General features: G+C 41.6%; 1 protein-coding gene across 1 annotated transcript; it reads left to right on the forward strand.

The window, feature by feature from the left end:
- Positions 1-10,733: 10,733 nt before the first annotated feature.
- Positions 10,734-18,146, forward strand: RPS15A (ribosomal protein S15a). Its single transcript, XM_072120639.1, has 5 exons — positions 10,734-10,853; positions 12,527-12,664; positions 12,760-12,839; positions 16,219-16,304; positions 18,015-18,146. Exons 2-5 carry the CDS (start codon positions 12,532-12,534, stop codon positions 18,106-18,108), a joined length of 393 nt encoding a protein of 130 aa, XP_071976740.1. The 5' UTR covers positions 10,734-10,853; positions 12,527-12,531; the 3' UTR covers positions 18,109-18,146.
- Positions 18,147-18,446: the final 300 nt, after the last annotated feature.

The raw sequence follows: 18,446 nt of genomic DNA on the forward strand, positions 1-18,446 counted from the left end.
CAGAGAGTCTTTTATTTTCTTTATTTTTACTAATTCTGCATGGACCCGAATGAAAAGATGTGGTACATGATCAGACATATAATATAAACCGTATCCAAAAATCAGTGAGGATCTTGGGGGCACACACCGTACACCATTCATGTCCAAGACATACTATTTAATACAGGCCATTGATATTTTAGCGTGCAACCAGCCCCTGCAGGACCGCACAGCTAGACACGTACAATGGAATGAACAAATTGGTTCAGGTTCTCAAAATTTTACCGGAGTAAGTGACTACAGGCAGTCCCCGGGTTACATAGAAGATAGGGTCCATAGGCTTGTTCTTAAGTTGAATTTGTATGCAAGTCGAAACTGTATATTTTATAATTGTAGATCCAGACAAATTTTTTTTTTTTGCCCCAGTGGCAATCGGAGTTTCAAAATTTTTTGCTGTAATGGGGCCAAGGATTATCAATAAAGCTTCATTACAGACACCTTACAGCTGAGCATTGCAGCCTGGGACTATGGTAACATCCAGAGAGCTTCACCAGAGGTCACAGGGGGCAGAGGGGTCTGTCTAACTAGGGGTTCGGGTGTCCTTAAGTAGGGGACCGCCTGTATATAGAGATGACTGCAATTGTTGTGTAGGACCTTCCATGGGACACCTAATCCCTGAAAGAACACAACTGCTGCCTTCAGATTTGTACATGGTGTCCTATCTGCTCAGCCCATCCTGCTCTAGAACATGTCTGTATATTGCATGAAATCTGCTCAGCTCCTCCTGCACTAGAATATGCTTGCCTGCAAATAGAACATTGTATAATATTCTCAGCTCCTTCTGCTCTATAAGCTGCTCCTACAGCTAGGATACTGTATAATATGCTTAGCTCCTACTGCTCTATAAGATGCTGCCTGCAGATGGAATACTGTATAATATTCTCAGCTCCTCCTGCTCTATAAGATGCTGCCTGCAGATGGAATACTGTAATATTCTCAGCTCCTCCTCTATAAGATGCTGCCTGCAGATGGTGTACTGTATAATATTCTCAGCTCCTCCTGCTCTATAAGATGCTCCTTCAGCTAGGATACTGTATAATATGCTCAGCTCCTTCTGCTCTATAAGATGCTGCCTGCAAATGGAATACAGTATAATATGCTCAGCTCCTCCTACTCTATAAGATCCTGCCTGCAGCTAGGATACTGTATAATATGCTCAGCTCCTCCTACTCTATAAGATCCTGCCTGCAGCTAGGATACTGTATAATATGCTTAGCTCCTCCTGCTCTATAAGATGCTGCTTGCAGATGGGATACTGTATAATATTCTCAGCTCCTCCTGCTCTATAAGATGCTGCCTGCAGCTAGGATACTGTATAATCTGCTCAGATGCCTTCAAGTTGAACAGTTTTTTCAACTGGACAATTACCCTTTGAATAGTAATAAAATCCACGCATGCAGTGTGATTGCCACACATTTTGATAGCAATTATGACTTGTAGGGGGCATGACCTCACACATAGATTTATGTGTTGTTGATTATACAATCATTAAGTTGCATTTTTGCCATTGTAAACAGAGGGAGAATACATTCTATAATTCTAGTCACTGGGTGCTGGACAAATGGGTGTATCATGCACAGACCAGCACTAGACCACAAATGTAACTACTGGAAACAAGCATGTGAGACCTCTACTGGTCAAACATAGTAACTGCATATATATATACAGTAACACTGAGGTCAGAGAATAAGAGCTCTCCTTATAGAGACTTTGCCAATGAAGGCGTCTTATAGGCATGTGGAGACTTTTAGCTATTGATGCTCCTCTAGGGGATTCTGGTAAATATGCAAATAAGTTTTTCAGGATGGATGGGACAAGGAAAACCACGCCTCTTTTGTAAAGCAGCCCCCTTACCATCAAGCATGACTTTCAGGAAGCCTAACAACATGATGTGGGATTAAAGCCAAACCATTATATCTATTCCAGAAGGAACAGAACTGTAGACACGGATGTAGAATATTCATCTAGACTACACAGTTATGCCTCATGCACACTACCATAGTTTTAAGCCGTGTTCTAGCCATTGTTCAGTTGCTGGTACACGGCTTCGGTTTCCTTTATGAATACATTTTTATCAGATATTTTTTTTTTTTAAACTGAACAAAGCTACATAAAACAAAACAACCCACCCCCCCTCCCCCCTCAGGCAAGATCAGGCCACGTTCACACGGTGTGTTGCTTTTTTTTTTTTTTACGCAGCAAAAGACCAGTTTGCAAATGCGTTTTATAATCCTAAGCATCTGAAAGCAATTGTCTTTTCCACCCTTGAAAAACACATTAAAAGTTGGGACTATGATGAAAAAGTTAAGGGAAACTGCTTCAGCCAAGGGGTGCACCAAATATTCTGGGCCACATTTATCACTCGTTTTTTCTGTTGTTTTTGCGCCTTTTCATTCAGGCGCACCGTTTTTGTGCCATTTTTGCGATTAAACGCCAAACTAGCCGCGCAGCACAAATAACCAGCTTTCCCTCATCTATCTTACCAATCCAGATGTTTTGCTGCGCCTAATGATATTCATCACTTGCATCGTTTTCATTTAAGCGCAAAAACGGGCGCAAAAACACTCCAGCCCGAAGGTGGCGTTATCTGAGAAGAAAGCACTGAGCCCCTTTGCAGAAGAGCTCATTTCTAGCAGCAGAGCTCAGCCAGACACTAGAACATATAATAGATACATTAGATACCTTACAGACAGGAGCTGCAGACTCTATTTACAGTTCATCACCTTCTATTTACTAAATATTCTGCAAAACGCTGAGCTCACAGCAAGAGAAGTTTCCACAAGTGTGCAGAAGCTTGCAGATACTACAAACACTACAAACAAGTGTCCCCCATGTAATTCTGCACAGTGTCTGAGGGGGATACTGTGCAGAATTACAGGGGTGCAGCAGGAGCTCAGCACTGGGGGATCCCCTCCAGGAGAAGCCACTGCTGAGGAGGTCACTGGGTGCAGGGTGTCACACACCTGGGTGCTGCTGAGGAGGTCACTGGGTGCAGGGTGTCACACACCTGGGTGCTGCTGTGAGTGTTATCTTCATTCTGGGCTGTGGGAGAAGCAGAGAGGAGCTTGTAGCAGGATCACATGTAAGTGCCCGAATCTAACGTTGCGCCTAAACTGTGTTAAAGTAAAGTGATTAATAAGAGGCAGGAAATATACTTATCACAGATGTTTGTAGCTTGTGATAATTCTGGCAAAACAGTGCGCCCGAATTTAGGCGCAACTACTACACTTAGGCGCACAAAAGTGATAAATGTGGCCCTCTGTCTCCTATTAGTGTTAGAGGTGGAAGACCCAGGATGTCCAGCCACAGGCCCCAAATTGTTCCTTCCAGGGAACTTTCTAGATAAATATAAAAAATAACTAGTTTGTAACTCTCCAGTACAATAAGGGCAGACGACCGTGCGAGCCGCTAGTTATACAGCTGCTCCTATTATTTCCAGTGTTGGCTCCGCAGTCTCTTCTGCTGACATCAGTGTGATATGCTCTGCAAGACCAGTCATGTGCATATAACCAAATTATTATAGGCTCCAAACTTAAAAGGGTTTTGCCATCAAATAAAAGTCTCAAATTTCAATTGTGTTAACAGAATAAAGATCATTTTCAACCCCTTACTTTACAATTTTACTCAGTTTTATTGCTGTTTTAGCTCCTATCACTAGGAGTGTGAGTGGAAACTCTCTAATCAGACACATTATGATTCCTCTGTGCTATGAGATGCTGTGTGCTGACCATGTGTTTAGATTATCAGGGAACAGGTTTATCTACACATTCATTTACCCTCTGAACATTGTACTAGTATCTGTCACATAGAAAGAGAGATGAGACCGATCAGAGATGATGAGATCGATGAGATGTCTATTACACACAATGACACAGTCAGCTCTCTTACATCTCTGCTATTTCACAACACACTGCAAGATCTGCTGTGCCTTTCTGCTATGCCTCCCCAGATAAAGAAGTTGTCTGCCGCTAGCTTGGCTTGTAATTCTCCTCGCACTGCTGCTGGCAGGAGGTCAGTGTCTGTGTATCAGTGTGAGCTCTGTCCTGGACTGCAGTGGGCGGGGCTAGAGTGCAGAGAAACAGAAACTCAGAGGCCGTAACACAGAAATCCGAGATTGCTTCCTGGACTCTAAGTCAGAAGTTACAGGGTTGTGCCTATGGGCAAGTGAAAGTGTGTACAGCAGGATTGATAGAGACAGATCTGAGTTATATCTGTGAAGTGCTGTATTTTTGTTAATAATAGAGAATTAGAGAATGTGTTATTTTGTTATCCTGAGTACATTTAAGAAACACTTCTTTGTGGGAATAACCCTTTAACCCAAAAATCAAACCAGTCACCCCACTAGGTCCTCATCACCTCTTAACACATATGGTGTATGCCACATACAGGACACACTACACACACAGCATGCACTATATAGAGGATATACTACATCTACACATATCATACATAATATACATACACACATACTATACACTACACACACAGCATACACTATATAGAGGATATACTACACCTACACATACCATACATAATATACATACACACATACTATACACTACACACACAGCATACACTATATAGAGGATATACTACACCTACACATACCATACATAATATACATACACACATACTATACACTACACACACAGCATATACTATATAGAGGGTATACTACACCTACACATACCATACAGAATGTACTACACACATACTATACACTACACATATAGCATACACTATATAGAGGATATACTACACCTACACATACCATACAGAATGTACTACACACATACTATACACTACACACACAGCATACACTATATAGAGGATATACTACACCTACACATATCATACAGAATGTACTACACACATACTATACACTACACATAAAGCATACACTATATAGAGGATATACTACACCTACACATACCATACAGAATGTACTACACACATACTATACACTACACATATAGCATACACTATATAGAGGATATACTACACCTACACATACCATACAGAATGTACTACACACACACTATACACTACACACATAGCATACACTATATAGAGGATATACTACACCTACACATATCATACAGAATGTACTACACACATACTATACACTACACATAAAGCATACACTATATAGAGGATATACTACACCTACACATACCATACAGAATGTACTACACACATACTATACACTACACATATAGCATACACTATATAGAGGATATACTACACCTACACATATCATACATAATATACATACACACATACTATACACTACACACACAGCATGCACTATATAGAGGATATACTACACCTACCATACATAATATACATACACACATACTATACACTACACACACAGCATGCACTATATAGAGGATATACTACATCTACACATATCATACATAATATACATACACACATACTATACACTACACACACAGCATACACTATATAGAGGATATACTACACCTACACATACCATACATAATATACATACACACATACTATACACTACACACACAGCATATACTATATAGAGGATATACTACACCTACACATACCATACAGAATGTACTACACACATACTATACACTACACACACAGCATACACTATATAGAGGATATACTACACCTACACATACCATACAGAATGTACTACACACACACTATACACTACACACACAGCATATACTATATAGAGGATATACTACACCTACACATACCATACATAATATACATACACACATACTATACACTACACACACAGCATATACTATATAGAGGATATACTACACCTACACATACCATACAGAATGTACTACACACACACTATACACTACACACACAGCATACACTATATAGAGGATATACTACAACTACACATACCATACATAATATACATACACACATACTATACACTACACACACAGCATATACTATATAGAGGATATACTACACCTACACATACCATACAGAATGTACTACGCACACACTATACACTACACACACAGCATACACTATAGAGGGTATACTACACCTACACATACCATACAGAATGTACTACACACATACTATACACTACACATATAGCATACACTATATAGAGGATATACTACACCTACACATACCATACAGAATGTACTACACACATACTATACACTACACATAAAGCATACACTATATAGAGGATATACTACACCTACACATATCATACATACTATACATACACACATACTATACACTACACACACAGCATGCACTATATAGAGGATATACTACACCTACCATACATAATATACATACACACATACTATACACTACACACACAGCATACACTATATAGAGGATATACTACACCTACACATACCATACAGAATGTACTACACACACACTATACACTACACACACAGCATATACTATATAGAGGATATACTACACCTACACATACCATACATAATATACATACACACATACTATACACTACACATATAGCATACACTATATAGAGGATATACTACACCTACACATACCATACAGAATGTACTACACACACACTATACACTACACACACAGCATACACTATATAGAGGATATACTACACCTACACATACCATACAGAATGTACTACACACATACTATACACTACACATATAGCATACACTATATAGAGGATATACTACACCTACACATACCATACAGAATGTACTACACACACACTATACACTACACACACAGCATACACTATATAGAGGATATACTACACCTACACATATCATACAGAATGTACTACACACATACTATACACCACACACACAGCATATACTATATAGAGGATATACTACACCTACACATACCATACAGAATGTACTACACACACACTATACACTACACACACAGCATACACTATATAGAGGATATACTACACCTACACATACCATACAGAATGTACTACACACATACTATACACTACACATATAGCATACACTATATAGAGGATATACTACACCTACACATACCATACAGAATGTACTACACACATACTATACACTACACATAAAGCATACACTATATAGAGGATATACTACACCTACACATACCATACAGAATGTACTACACACACTATACACTACACACACAGCATACACTATATAGAGGATATACTACACCTACACATACCATACATAATATACATACACACATACTATACACTACACACACAGCATACACTATATAGAGGATATACTACACCTACACATACCATACATAATATACATACACACATACTATACACTACACACACAGCATATACTATATAGAGGATATACTACACCTACACATACCATACAGAATGTACTACACACACACTATACACTACACACACAGCATACACTATATAGAGGATATACTACACCTACACATATCATACAGAATGTACTACACACATACTATACACCACACACACAGCATATACTATATAGAGGATATACTACACCTACACATACCATACAGAATGTACTACACACACACTATACACTACACACACAGCATACACTATATAGAGGATATACTACACCTACACATACCATACAGAATGTACTACACACATACTATACACTACACATATAGCATACACTATATAGAGGATATACTACACCTACACATACCATACAGAATGTACTACACACATACTATACACTACACATAAAGCATACACTATATAGAGGATATACTACACCTACACATACCATACAGAATGTACTACACACACTATACACTACACACACAGCATACACTATATAGAGGATATACTACACCTACACATACCATACAGAATGTACTACACACATACTATACACTACACATATAGCATACACTATATAGAGGATATACTACACCTACACATACCATACAGAATGTACTACACACATACTATACACTACACATAAAGCATACACTATATAGAGGATATACTACACCTACACATACCATACATAATATACATACACACATACTATACACTACACATATAGCATACACTATATAGAGGATATACTACACCTACACATACCATACAGAATGTACTACACACATACTATACACCACACACACAGCATATACTATATAGAGGATATACTACACCTACACATACCATACAGAATGTACTACACACACACTATACACTACACACACAGCATACACTATATAGAGGATATACTACACCTACACATACCATACAGAATGTACTACACACATACTATACACTACACATATAGCATACACTATATAGAGGATATACTACACCTACACATACCATACAGAATGTACTACACACATACTATACACTACACATAAAGCATACACTATATAGAGGATATACTACACCTACACATACCATACAGAATGTACTACACACACACTATACACTACACACACAGCATACACTATATAGAGGATATACTACACCTACACATACCATACAGAATGTACTACACACATACTATACTCTACACATATAGCATACACTATATAGAGGATATACTACACCTACACATACCATACAGAATGTACTACACACATACTATACACTACACATAAAGCATACACTATATAGAGGATATACTACACCTACACATACCATACATAATATACATACACACATACTATACACTACACATATAGCATACACTATATAGAGGATATACTACACCTACACATACCATACAGAATGTACTACACACATACTATACACTACACATATAGCATACACTATATAGTGGATATACTACACCTACACATACCATACAGAATGTACTACACACATACTATACACTACACATATAGCATACACTATATAGAGGATATACTACACCTACACATAACATACAGAATGTACTACACACATACTATACACTACACACATAGCATACACTATATAGAGGATATACTACACCTACCATACATAATATACATACACACATACTATACACTACACACACAGCATACACTATATAGAGGATATACTACACATACCATACATAATATACATACACACATACTATACACTACACATATAGCATACACTATATAGAGGATATACTACACCTACACATATCATACAGAATGTACTACACACATACTATACACTACACATATAGCATACACTATATAGAGGATATACTACACCTACACATACCATACAGAATGTACTACACACATACTATACACTACACATATAGCATACACTATATAGAGGATATACTACACCTACACATACCATACAGAATGTACTACACACATACTATACACTACACATATAGCATACACTATATAGAGGATATACTACACCTACACATACCATACATAATATACATACACACATACTATACACTACACACACAGCATACACTATATAGAGGATATACTACACCTACACATACCATACATAATATACATACACACATACTATACACTACACACACAGCATATACTATATAGAGGATATACTACACATATCATACAGAATGTACTACACACATACTATACACTACACATATAGCATACACTATATAGAGGATATACTACACCTACACATATCATACAGAATGTACTACACACATACTATACACTACACATATAGCATACACTATATAGAGGATATACTACACCTACACATATCATACAGAATGTACTACACACATACTATACACTACACACACACAGCATATACTATATAGAGGATATACTACACCTACACATATCATACAGAATGTACTACACACATACTATACACTACACACACAGCATACACTATATAGAGGATATACTACACCTACACATACCATACAGAATGTACTACACACATACTATACACTACACATATAGCATACACTATATAGAGGATATACTACACCTACACATACCATACAGAATGTACTACACACATACTATACACTACACACACACAGCATATACTATATAGAGGATATACTACACCTACACATATCATACAGAATGTACTACACACATACTATACACTACACACACAGCATACACTATATAGAGGATATACTACACCTACACATACCATACAGAATGTACTACACACATACTATACACTACACACACAGCATACACTATATAGAGGATATACTACACCTACACATATACAGAAAGTACTACACACATACTATACACTACACATATAGCATACACTATATAGAGGATATACTACACCTACACATAACATACAGAATGTACTACACACATACTATACACTACACACATAGCATACACTATATAGAGGATATACTACACCTACACATAACATACAGAAAGTACTACACACATAATATACACTACACACAGCATACACTATATAGAGGATATACTACAATATACATATACACATACTATACATACACATATTATACACTACACACATACTGTACACCCCATGCTACACACACATGACACGGGTTCTGTATGGCGCTCGCCTATAGACAGAATCTTTTCCCCCTGGTGCAGTCGCACTCCCGGGTCTGGCCCGTCTGCCACCAGTCCCGCATTCTCCTCATCTCCCCGACCTCCTCATCCAGACAATCACTGGCTAGGCTATAGTAATCAATCTCCGTAGCCCGTACACAACCCTCCATACAGAGCGATTGATCTGGCATAGATTAGTGACGCCTGGACTCCTTGCTCTCAGTGCGGATAAAGGTGTCTCGCGAGAGCTCGCAACTTCCCATATCCCCGCGCGAGCTCTTCCTCCTCCCTCTTTCCGCCATACTGCAGAGCCGGTGAGTAAGACTCTATCCCGGGCCTGACTTATATCCGTCCTATATCTCGGCCATCCGAGCCCCGGCCGCTGCCCCGGTGTGACCGCCGTGTAGCGGAGGAGCGGCGCTGTGTGATGAGCCCGCTATGGCGGTGGGCGGGGGCAGTCATGGCGCTCTGCTGGAATGTGAAGCCCGGGCTTGTCTCCTTGTCTCTTCAGTAGTCAGTCATGGAGTGTGCGGGGACTGAGGGGACCGGCCCGGGCCTGTGCTACGGCCCAGAGCCCGGCCTTGTGGGACTACAAGCCTCAGCATGTCCTGACCGCACTGGGAGGTGTAGTACCGCTGCGAGTCTTGTAGGACTACATGTCCCAGCATGTCCTGGTGTCATGCACGATGCGGGGAGTTGTAGTGTCTGGTGGAGGGGCACCCACTGTCTCCCTGTAGCTGAGGTCCAGAGGGAGCGGGATAGTAGATGGCGCCTGTGCCCAGGTCTGTGATGCCCGGTACCGCACAGCCCTGGCACTCAGGGTGATGGCACAGAGGGAACTGTATGGCCTGTGCCCGTGTGTGTGATGCCAGAGTACAAGACAGCACCCGGGTCTGCACACAGAGGGATCTACATAGTATATGGTGGCTGTGCCCATGTCTGTGTGATGCCAGTGTACATGACAGTCCTGGCACTGCAGCATGATGGCACAGAGCGATCTACATAGTATATGGTGGCTGTGCCCCTGTCTGTGTAATGCCAGGGTACATGACAGTCCTGGTACTGCAGCATGATGGCACAGAGGGATCTACATAGAATATGGTGGCTGTGCCCCTGTCTGTGTGATGCCAGGGTACATGACAGTCCTGGTACTGCAGCATGATGGCACAGAGGGATCTATATAATATATGGTGGCTGTGCCCATGTCTGTGTGATGCCAGCCCCTGGGACTGCTTCCTGATGGCACAGATCAGTATATAAGATTATGCTTGTCTGTGTGTAATGCCAGGTACTTGACAGCCTCTGGCACTGCTTTCTGATGGCACAGAGGGAACTATATAGTATATGGTTGATATGCCCATGTCTGTGTTTAATGCCAGGTACTTGACAACCACTGGTACTGCTTCCTGATGGCACAGAGGGAACTATATAATATATGATGCATAAGCCTATGTCTGTGTGATGCCAGGTACATGACTGCCACCATGAAGCAGTGCCAGGGGCTAAGCCGTATCTGTGCAGCAGTAGATGGTTGTGCCCGCCATTGCTGATGTTTGGTGATATCAGTATAAAGTGGTTGTTTTGGGATGACCTTTATCCCCCTTACTCGGGGCTCTGATGCTCCCTGTGTGGTGGTGTTATATAGGATTACTGGTGCAGTGTAGGCAACTACTGAGCGCTGCCCCTGCCGCATAATGGATATGACCGGATGGAGCGTTTGGCATTTACCAGCACGGGAAATCAATTCCCAATCCTCCAGGAACTCTTCCCGCAGAGACTGGGGAATCCATGGATAGCGTTTCCTACAGGACTCCTTGAATGTTTATCTACAATGTCCCTACAGGTGTGAACAGGGGTCGGTCATGTTATGATGACCTGTCACATCTGGTGGCATGGACCATCTGCAGAAGATGCCAGCTGGGAGCAGTGATGTGAGGCTAGCGACTGTCTGCCATGTTCTTATGTTGTGTATTGTGTTCCTTTCCAGGCACCATGGTGCGCATGAACGTACTCGCCGATGCCCTCAAAAGCATCAACAATGCGGAGAAACGTGGCAAGCGCCAGGTCCTCATCAGACCGTGCTCCAAAGTGATTGTGCGCTTCCTGACAGTGATGATGAAGCATGGTAAGCCCCGTGCCCCCTGCTTGTGCCCCCTGCCTGCACCTCCTGCTGTCATGGAGCTTGTGACTGATGTCATCTTCTGGGTTTTGTTCTTGCAGGTTACATTGGAGAATTTGAAATCATCGATGATCACCGGGCCGGAAAAATTGTTGTCAATCTCACAGGCAGACTGAACAAGGTGAGGGTTGGTAGGGGGACATGGGTGCTTAGATGAGGTGGTTGCTCACATTATTGCTGTGTCATGTTGGAGAATGCTACTAGGTAATAAGGCTGTGTTCACATGCGCTTGAATTGTGTTTAGGAGGAACTACTCCCAATTGCAGATGTGTTAACGGTGACTCACTTGCAATTGGGAGCAAGCACCACGTATTGGGAGCAATGCAGAGCATGCTGTCCTCTTTCCTGTTTGCCGCAGCTTTAAAGGGATTGTCCCAAGTATTTTTTTTTATATCTATATGCAGTGTTTACATGTAAACATGTAACCCCCACAATATGATATTTCCTGTCCTCTATATAGGGGACAACACTTTTAAGGGGCAGTAGGTGTGTGACATGGAGTTCAGTACAACCTTGTATAGCAATGACTATTATTTTAGTTTTGTTTTCAGCATGTGGCTAGGAATTTGTATAAATAGAATGTAAATCACTGTGGGTTTGCCACCGGTGATCTCTCATCAATTAGGCCTAATACACACAAGTGTATCAATTTCATGGACTCGGCACAATGCTGGTGATGGGACTCCGAGCATCACCGTGATATGTGATGTAAGGAGCTGCTGGGTGACCTGTATCTGAGAAGTCCTGTGCTGTTCTGCGGGAGTGCAGGGTCTCCCTATATAATGATGCTTGGGAGTCACATCCCAGAGCAGTTTTCGGTCCGGGCTATCAGGCCAGTGAACGTTTGTTTTGCTGTAACCAGTTATAACTCCATAATGTTTTGACCGTACTTGGGGAGGAGTCTCATTTTTCTTTTCCTGCTGGGGCACTTCTGATCACCCTTGTTCTGACCTCTGAGACCCCCAGCAGCTGCTTCTCACTGGAGTAAATGGCTCCTCAACAGAGGAATCTTAGTTACTTGAAAACCTATTGGTCAGAGCCCTTCTCCTTAGGTGATAAGAACCTGCAGTTACGACTGACGACTTAAGTTTGAACCAATTTGCAACTTTCTCATCAGTCATTAAATCAGACTTGTTCCCTTGCCCAATAGGGTCGGTGCATAGGAGCCTTGTGCAGGTTTTACTGTGCCTGTTATTGCTGATGGCTATCAGTATCAATAAAATGTAAGGCTGCATTCACACTGTGGTGTGGCTGCTCACCCCTGTCCCTCTCCATAGAGGAACACGGCGCTGTATTCTGAGAAAAGATGGGACATGTCCTATCTTTTCACGAGGTACGGAACAGTATGGTGCTGCACCGTACGCCCATTGCCGGCTATTGGGGATGTATATATGTCGCCCGTATGTACGTCCCCCAAACGGCAGTGTGAAAGCAGCCTTAGATTATTATGTGCACTTGTTGCTTTATAACCCTTGCAGGCAGATTGTCCCTCTTTTTTGGGGTAATATCCATTTGTGACCATTGACCACTTGTTGGATATATTTCCATTCAGAGTCATTGATGTTGTATGATGTGAATGAAATCTTTCTATTATAAGCTGCATATCCCACAGGCACATGGCTACATAATAGAGGCAAAGATCATTTGCTTGTCCATTCATTGGCATCTACAGACAATTTGGGATGTTTTCCCGCTGCGTTCTACAAGCGTAGGCTACTTTCACACTGCTATATGCACGCCTGGCAGACGTCAGCACACTGGAGAGGAATGAGCTGCTCTCCATAGTGAGACGCGTGGCCTGGCTATAAAAACAGAGCATGCTCAATCTTTTTCCCCGTATACTGTGCCCACTGTACAACAGCCGGGCACCATAGCAGTCTATGGGGATGTATATCTTTGCTGCCAGATATATGTACCCACAACGGCAGTGAGAGGGACCTTGCTGGCATAGGGAGGCAGAAGGGCCACAGACCTGTGATGTCACTGCACAAGATCCTGTCATTGGCTATCACACTGATAACTTGTGTCCATGCGATGGTTTCCTAATCACCAGGTATAGACATGCTCTGTTTTCTTGGTCTCAGTAGATGGTAAAGGTGTCCTGGAAATGGTTGGGTTTTGGAGCTGTATGCAGTGTTGGATGAAATGTAAGGATTTTTGTCTCCTGTAAATTTGGTGTGGAAAGTTATTGGGTGACTGCTCTGTGGATGAGGCTGCGGTTAATATTGTGATGTTGGAAAACCCCCTTTGTCTGCCCTGGTCCACCTGCAGAGCATCTCAACTTTATCCCATTCAAAATGGTTTTTACAATGAACTAATCTAAGCTCTTGTGAGCAGGGCTCTTGCTCACTCCTATTGGTACATGTGACTGTACACTGTAATGTAGTATGTTATTTGGATATATTTGTATGATTGTAAAGCGCTATGGGATAAGATTGAACTATATAAATATAATATCAGAGTGACTACTGGGAGGTCTGTTACTGACTACTTGTCCTGGCCCCCTTGTTATCCTTGTAATGTTATTCTTGGCCTCTTTTCTACTAAATCCACTTTTAAAATTATGCTAATGGATGACTAACATAAGATTACCACAGTCATGGTGCCTGGATCCAAGTGTCCCTGGTTAATCACATGGTAGATTTCCTTTAAACATTACTACATTTCAGCCATGATGTATGTACCAAAATACTGCAGGAGGTTTGTGCATAGAGACTGCTTGGACGCCAGTGTTCCTGGTGAGGGGTAGCCGGGCACTGATGCATAATAAGTTTTCTGTTTTAAATGAAGATACATTTTAAGCCTTGTGTTAATCTAGGACGAGACATAAACAATTGCTCCGGGTCGCTCCTTTATTCTGACTTCTGATGCCCTGGTAGTGAATGTCATAGTAAATGTGTAAGGGTATTGTCTGTGCCCTGGCCCTCTACTGCTCTGTCCTATTATGATGTGAGTTTTTATCATGCCCATTTTATACTTCTTGGGTGTATGTTTCAAGGACTTATCTGTGAAAATCTAGTTGATGCGCTGCTACAGATCAGCCATGACATGCCTCACTGTGAATAAGTCCTTGCTGTTGTGTTGGGAATTGTTTCCATGTAACCTATAAAAAGCCCTTCATCTCCTAGAAGGAAACGTTGTACCGTATTTTCCGGGCCATTAGGCGCACCGGAATATAAGGCCGATGCGCCTTATATATGTACTTACATAGGTCCCCGCTACCGGAGACAGCAGATCTCCAGCGGGAACTGCAGACCACGCGGCAGAAGTTGCTTGTGCCGCGTGGTCTGCAGTTCCCGCTGGAGATCTGCTGTCTCCGGTAGCAGGGACCTATGTAAGTAGGGTCCGCTGCCTCATATAGGGCGCACCGGACTATAAGGCGCACTTTGGATTTCCAAGGAAATCCAAGGCTTTTAAGTGCGCCTTATAGTCCGGAAAATACGGTAGTATAAAGCTGTGGTGTCCGGGTATAACCTGCCATGTTCTTGGTGTCTTTGCAGTGTGGTGTCATCAGCCCTAGATTTGATGTGCAGCTGAAGGATCTGGAGAAGTGGCAGAACAACCTCTTGCCTTCTCGTCAGTTTGGGTAAGTTTGGGGAAATATTGGTCTTATACAGCAACTTATGGAAATTTGTTACTTATGGTTGTGTACAGGTGATCAGTAGGTACAGTGGAGCAGAGCGCTGAGTATCTATTACAGCTAACCTCATGCCTTTAAAGGGAACCTACCACCACAAATCTACCTATAAAGGTAGATCGGGTGGTAGGTGGATCAATGGGACGTGAGGATTAGTCCTTTTAAGGGCTAATCCTCACGTCCCCGACCTTTTAAAATAACTTTTATCAAACTTTTTTCTAATTTTATTATGCGGCTACTGGGGCATGGAGTAGCCGCATCTGAGGTTACACGAGGCGGCTACTCCACGCCCCAGTAGCCTCTTTTCTCCTCCTACTCACCATCTTCGGCTCAGCTGCTCGTAGTTGCGCGCCCTCGTCCGACGATCGTGCAGTCTGCGCATGCGCAGAACAGCAGGCCCGCGCCTGTGCAGCCCCGGCTTCGGAGCAGTGACCGCACAGCGCATGCGCAGACTGCACGATCGTCGGACGAGGGCGCGCAGCTACGAGCAGCTGAGCCGAAGATGGTGAGTAGGAGGAGAAAAGAGGCTACCGGGGCGTGGAGTAGCCGCCTCGTGTAACCTCAGATGCGGCTACTCCACACCCCAGTGGCCGCATAATAAAATTAGCATAAAAGTTTGATAAAAGTTACTTAAAAAGGTCGGGGATGTGAGGATTAGCCCTTAAAAGGGCTATCCTCGCGTCCCATTGATCCACCTACCACCCAATCTACCTTTATAGGTAGATTTGTGGTGGTAGGTGCCCTTTAATGCCTTAACACTCTGCACTGTACATGGACAGTGTAATGAATCCTATGTAAAAAACGGCATATACTGCAATACACCAATATTACAGTATATGGTAGGAACAATCAGAACATCTAGGGTCAAAAAACCCTAGATGGTCTAAAAAAAATTAAGAAAAAGTAAAAAAAAAATTCCAATCACCCCTTTTCAGATTTAAAACTAAACTGTAAAAATCAAACCTGTTTGCTATCGCAGCATCCCAAAACACTGGATCTATCAAAATATAAACTTTCCCAGCGGTGAACCCCATAACTGAAAATGGGTCCCAAAATGCCACTTTTACACCATTTTACATGTTGTTGTGTTTTTTTTTTTTTTTTTTGGCAAGAGGAGCTGATCTTGCACAGCTCCCTACACCGAATTACGAAAGTAATTTTCGGCAGAAGATGGCAAAACTTTTTTTTTTGTACACTGTTTTAATTTTTAAATGTATTAAAACGCAAAAACCTATATAAATCACGATTGTACCGAACAAAGTAAACATATCTTTTGGAGTGCACAGTAAGTCATAATAAATGATCCCTCAAGAAATATGGTTTTTGCAAATTATACCACTTTTGCCAGCTGCCAGTTCATGGCATGGAATAAGTTAGTGAGAAGTAAATATGCTTTAGAAAATAAGCACTCACATAGTTTTTTTGCTCCCGACCTTCAAAAATCAACAAATTTCCTAAAGCTTCATTAGGGGTTAAATGGTGAACTTTTGTCACTGTAGTGCATTATTATGACCCAATGACAGGCCCACAGGATAGCATACAGTTCAGTAAATATATGGTTGCCTGATTCTTTTGGAATTTCTGTTCATTTTTATTCCTGAACAATGTGTGTAGAATAATTGTGGACATATCACATACTGTAATGCTCTGTGTTTGCAGGTATATTGTACTTACCACTTCTGCTGGCATCATGGACCATGAGGAAGCGAGGCGAAAACACACAGGAGGCAAAATCCTGGGATTCTTTTTCTAAGTGTACACAACAGGCAGGAAAATAAACTGTTCTCAAAAGTCTGGTCTCCTGTTGTCTTTACGTTGGGTAAGATAATTACAGCTGGAAATGTGTCCAAGATCAACCAAGGATGGAAAAGACGAGGATGGGGGCTAAGGGGAAGGTAAATGGGGGTCAGAATTCTATAACCTCACATGATTATGGGTGTTATATTGCTGTAATGAGGCATCAAGGTCACTTGTGACTCCTTCTCCTGCTGTGACCTGAGCTCAACCATAACATCTGTGAATCTGGATTAGCTAAGAAGCCTAGTCACCTCCTGAAGATTGGGCAGTCTGTTCTCTACACGACCAACACGA

Source organism: Engystomops pustulosus, chromosome 8 (assembly GCF_040894005.1).
Source record: "Engystomops pustulosus chromosome 8, aEngPut4.maternal, whole genome shotgun sequence".
NCBI classification, from domain to species: Eukaryota; Metazoa; Chordata; class Amphibia; order Anura; family Leptodactylidae; genus Engystomops; species Engystomops pustulosus.